We start from the raw sequence: 4178 nt of genomic DNA, 5'->3' as shown, positions 1-4178 counted from the left end.
CACACTGCAAATGTGTCACACCACAGCTCGAGACCCCAAGCCCATGACTTTGTGAGTCATTCCCCGAGTTCAGACGCACTTCCAAACAAGGAGCTGCATCATTTTGCTCTCAGAAAAGCAAGAAATTGAAGGGAGAGCAAAGAGACTCAGACAATGTTTCATTGCAATAATTTAAAAGTACATTCCTCAAGAAGTTCAGTTGAGTTTGCAGCTTTTCCTGCCCATCTGCCTTCCTCTTGGATCCAGTCTCCTGTGCAGGGGGTGCGTGCTGCTGTCCGTCAGTTGCTCTCACTTCCAGCTTGGTGGGATGCTGTCCGGCGGCCACGCTGTGGCTTAAGGCATGCAGCCAGCGGTGCCCGGCCTGCAGGCGGCAGAGCCTTGCTGGCTGAGGACACACTACGGGCCAGGGGCTGCGTGGGGAACATAATCGTGCCCCGGGGTGCCTGCAGGAGCTGCCAGATCTCCCCGGAGGTGCTGCTGCCCAGGTACTCCCAGGGCTGGCGCCCGTTGCCATCCCGCACCTGTACCTGGCAGCCCAGCTGCAGCACCAACACCTTGATGACGAGTGTGTGGCCATGTATGGCAGCCAGGTGCAATGGAGTATACCCGCAGCCAGATCGAGCGTCCACATCCAATGCCAGCCCAGCCTGGCGTGCTGCTTTGGCCAGCTCCTGCAGGCCTGGCCCATCACCATGCTTAGCCAGCCAGTGCAGCACTGTGAAGCCCGACATGAAGTCCCGCTGCAGGGCCAGCTCTGGCTCCTCCAGGAAAAGTCCCCGCACGTTGGCCCAGCGCCCTGCTGACACTGCCACCAGCCAAGCATGCGCCCGCCGACCCAGTGGCACCATCGGCCCCCGGCTCTGGACATGTATGGATGAGCTCCTCTGGGGCACTGCACGGAGGGGTCTCCCTCTGTCATCAGACATCTCCAGCACAGCAAGTTGGCACCTGATGCTGCGGAAGACAGGTATTGGGGCTGGAGGGGTGCTAGCTGGTGGCCCCTGGGGGTCTGACGCTGGCAGCACAGACCGGGACAGGAGTGGACTGGCAGGAAGGGGCTGGGAGCAGGGGGGCTGCCCTCCGGGGCCTGCTGGCTGTGGCAGGGCTGGGGGTGAGGGCGGCCCTGTGACGTGCAGCCGCGTGGCTCGAGGCTGCACTGGGCCGTTGGGGGTCCGTACCTTGGGCCCCTCTCGCGAGGATGGGGGAAGCCTGGTGGAAAGCATCTGAAGGGACCTGGACAGGGGCAGGGGGAGCGCATCCGGGCCTGATAAAAGCAGTGATGGGGATGGGTTGCGTCCAGCAGTGAGTGTCTGCAGGGACCGGGACTGCGACAGGGGCGGCATCTCTGGGGCTGAGAGCAGCGGCAGGGACTGGGCAGGGGATGGCTCCGGGATGGATGGCTGTGGGGACCGGGCTCGAGGTGGCCCGCTGAGAGACGGCACCCTGGGGCCCGCTGAGAGAAGAGGGGACCGGGCTGGGAGTAGCCCTCTGGGGCCAGGCGGTGGCAGGGACCCGACAGAGGCAGACCCGACGGGAGGCGGCGGCCGCTGCGGGCACCGGGACGGGGACGGTCCGGCGTAGGGCGGCCGCGGCGCCCGGTACGGGGGCGGCCCCTGGAGGTTCCGATAGGGGGGCGGCGGGGTGGCGGCGGCGGCATCGCGAAGCGCCCTGCGGCACTCGAGGCAGAGCCCACCGCGGCCCCGGGCAGTGCAGCCCGCGGCGGCGGCCGCTCCGCCGTGCTGCCCCCCGCCCGTCCGGCCCCTCCCCGGGAGGTCGCGCCGCCGGCAGGGATCGCAGCGGGGCGGTGGGAAAGTCTCCTTCTCCTCTTCCTTCTTCTCCTCCGGCTCTTCCTGCGGCGGCAGCTCCTCGTCGAGGAGGTCGCGGTACCTGCGGCGGAGCACGATGTCCTTGGAGGTGCCGGCGGACGCGGGTTGCACGGTGGCCACGGCATTGACCAGGCGCTTGAACCGCTCGCGGCGCTCCCCACGCTGCGCGTCCGTCAGCGCCGGATCGCGGAGGAAGCCCTGGAAGTGGCGGAGCAGCGCCGCGTTGGGGGCTCGGCCCCCCGCTGCCCAGAGGAAGTCCAGCACAGCCTCCTGGCTCAGCTCCCGCGCCATGCTCCGGTCGCTCGGTGTTACGCCGCGCCGGGAACCCGCCTCCGCCGTGCCCGGCCTCTGCGCCTCTCCGCCTCCCGCGCCTTTGCCCCGGGTGGCGGCCAGGGACGACGGCGAAGGAGTGGGGATGGGCGCAGCGCCGCGGAGGCGATCATGTACCTGATCGACCGATGATCATACGGTCATCGAGTCACGAAGGTTGGAAAAGACCTCTGAGATCGTCGAGTCCAGCAGTCAACCCATTCCCACCGTGCCCATTAACCATGTCCCTCAGTGCCTCACCTACACGTTTCCTGAACACCTCCAGGGATGGTGACCACATGTATGTATGTCACAGCTAGCTAAAAAGCGTGGGTAAGGTCAGTGCTTTGGTGGGCACCGACCAAGTGATAGCCACACAGCTGCAAGGAGTTTGTGGCATGAGTAGCGTGGGAGAGGGTGTGCTGCATTTTCTGTCTTTCACTCAGGGAATGGGGGCACAGAAGAGCTGAGCTCGCCAGACCCTTGCTGCTGAAGGTCAGTAGAAGTCCGCTCTCCTGCAGGCTCCTGGATGACTGTAAGGATGTATGTTGCTCCAAAAGTAATGCCTCCGATTTATTTCCAAGGAAACATTAACAGATACAAAGAGTACAATGTAACGATTTGGTGGAGTAAATTCTGAGCTACAAAACACTGTTTTTCAATAGAATCATAGAATCACCAAGGTTGGAAAAGACCCCCAAGATCATTCAGTCTACCTGTGTATCTATCACCAATATTTCCCACTAAAGCATGTCCCTCAGGACAGCATCAAAACTCCAGCAGGTGGAGTTCAGTGACTCCACCACCTCCCTGGGATAGTCACCACTGTCAGTGAAAATGTTGCCCGCTCGGTCCATCTTTTATTGGCCTGAACAGATGGAAGTCAGAAGGTGCCAAATCCAGACTATACAGTGGGTGTTGTAGGACCTTTCACTGTCAAGGTTATCACTGTCTTGAAACTGGTATAAGGCCTGGTGTTACTGTGCTGCAAGAGAAAGGTTGCCCTCTTCTCTGACCTGCCTGGCCCTCAGCTTAGTCAGCACTGCAGTGCAGCAGTCATAGCTGATGATTTGTCTGGTCTTCGAGGAAGCCAGAAGGACCGGCCCTGTGCTGTCCCACCAGACAGTGCACATCACTTCACCTGCTGAGGGCTGCTTTGTGAACTTTTTCTTCCATGGGGAATTCAAAGGTTGCCACTCCTCAGACTGCCATTTTGATGCCAGCTCATAGTGGTGGCACCATGTCTCATCACCGGTAATGATGTGATTGAGGGAACTGTCGCCTCCACCCCGTGTTGGTTCAGTCGGTCCTGATAAACCTGCATACGGTGTTCTTTCTGCTCCGTGTGAGCATCTGTGGGACCCATCTGCAGCAAACTTTGTGGTATTCTGACATTGCCACCATCATTTCCAATGCACTGAAACCAATATTCGGTGCAGTGCACAGTTCCCTGGTCACAATCCACCAATTAGTGAGGATGAGCTGGTTGAGATGCTGTTCATTTCATGGTGTGGCAGTGGTGCATGCCTGCCTGGAGTGCGGCTTGTCTTTTACTGCACTGTTGCCACTGCTGAATGCACCACCCACTGCCCCACATCACTCACCTTGCTGACATCCATTGGTAGGTCTCATCAATGTTCATCAAACATCGATGAATGGAGGAGTTCAGTGGCACACCTTTGCTTCATACACACATCTATGTCTAGGTAACTGGTGACTGCAGGAACAGATGCGTGCATGGTGCTGCTCTCGAGTAACTGAGCTTGGCAGGTCTGTGCTTCTGGATTGCTGAATCGAAGTTGTGTTAGTTTCTGCTACAGGCTTGTTTGTCTGATAAATTGTCCTGTGATGTTGCAGGACTGCTAAAATGTAGCCTCTGCAGTATAGGGAACAGCCCTGAAAGAAACTTCTTAGGTTAGAAGTTACAGTTTCAGTGAAGTAAGGGAAGTTTTGCAGCGCACCTAAATGCAGGTTGTTTCAGTGGCAATGGCAAGTTGCTTCCATGCTGTACTGCATCCTGCTTTTGGTTTTTGGTGTGGCATA

At 59.2% G+C, this 4178-nt stretch overlaps 1 protein-coding gene across 1 annotated transcript; it reads right to left on the bottom strand.

Moving 5' to 3' along the window:
* Nucleotides 1–228: 228 nt before the first annotated feature.
* SOWAHB (sosondowah ankyrin repeat domain family member B) lies at nt 229–2117 on the bottom strand. The gene has a single exon (XM_048942087.1). The coding sequence runs from the start codon at nt 2115–2117 to the stop codon at nt 279–281; it is 1839 nt and encodes a 612-aa protein (XP_048798044.1). The 3' UTR covers nt 229–278.
* Nucleotides 2118–4178: the final 2061 nt, after the last annotated feature.

This window comes from Lagopus muta, chromosome 4, assembly GCF_023343835.1.
Source record: "Lagopus muta isolate bLagMut1 chromosome 4, bLagMut1 primary, whole genome shotgun sequence".
Lineage (NCBI taxonomy): Eukaryota > Metazoa > Chordata > Aves > Galliformes > Phasianidae > Lagopus > Lagopus muta.
Note: the sequence above shows the minus strand (reverse complement) of the source record. Positions and strands in the feature narration are given on the sequence as shown.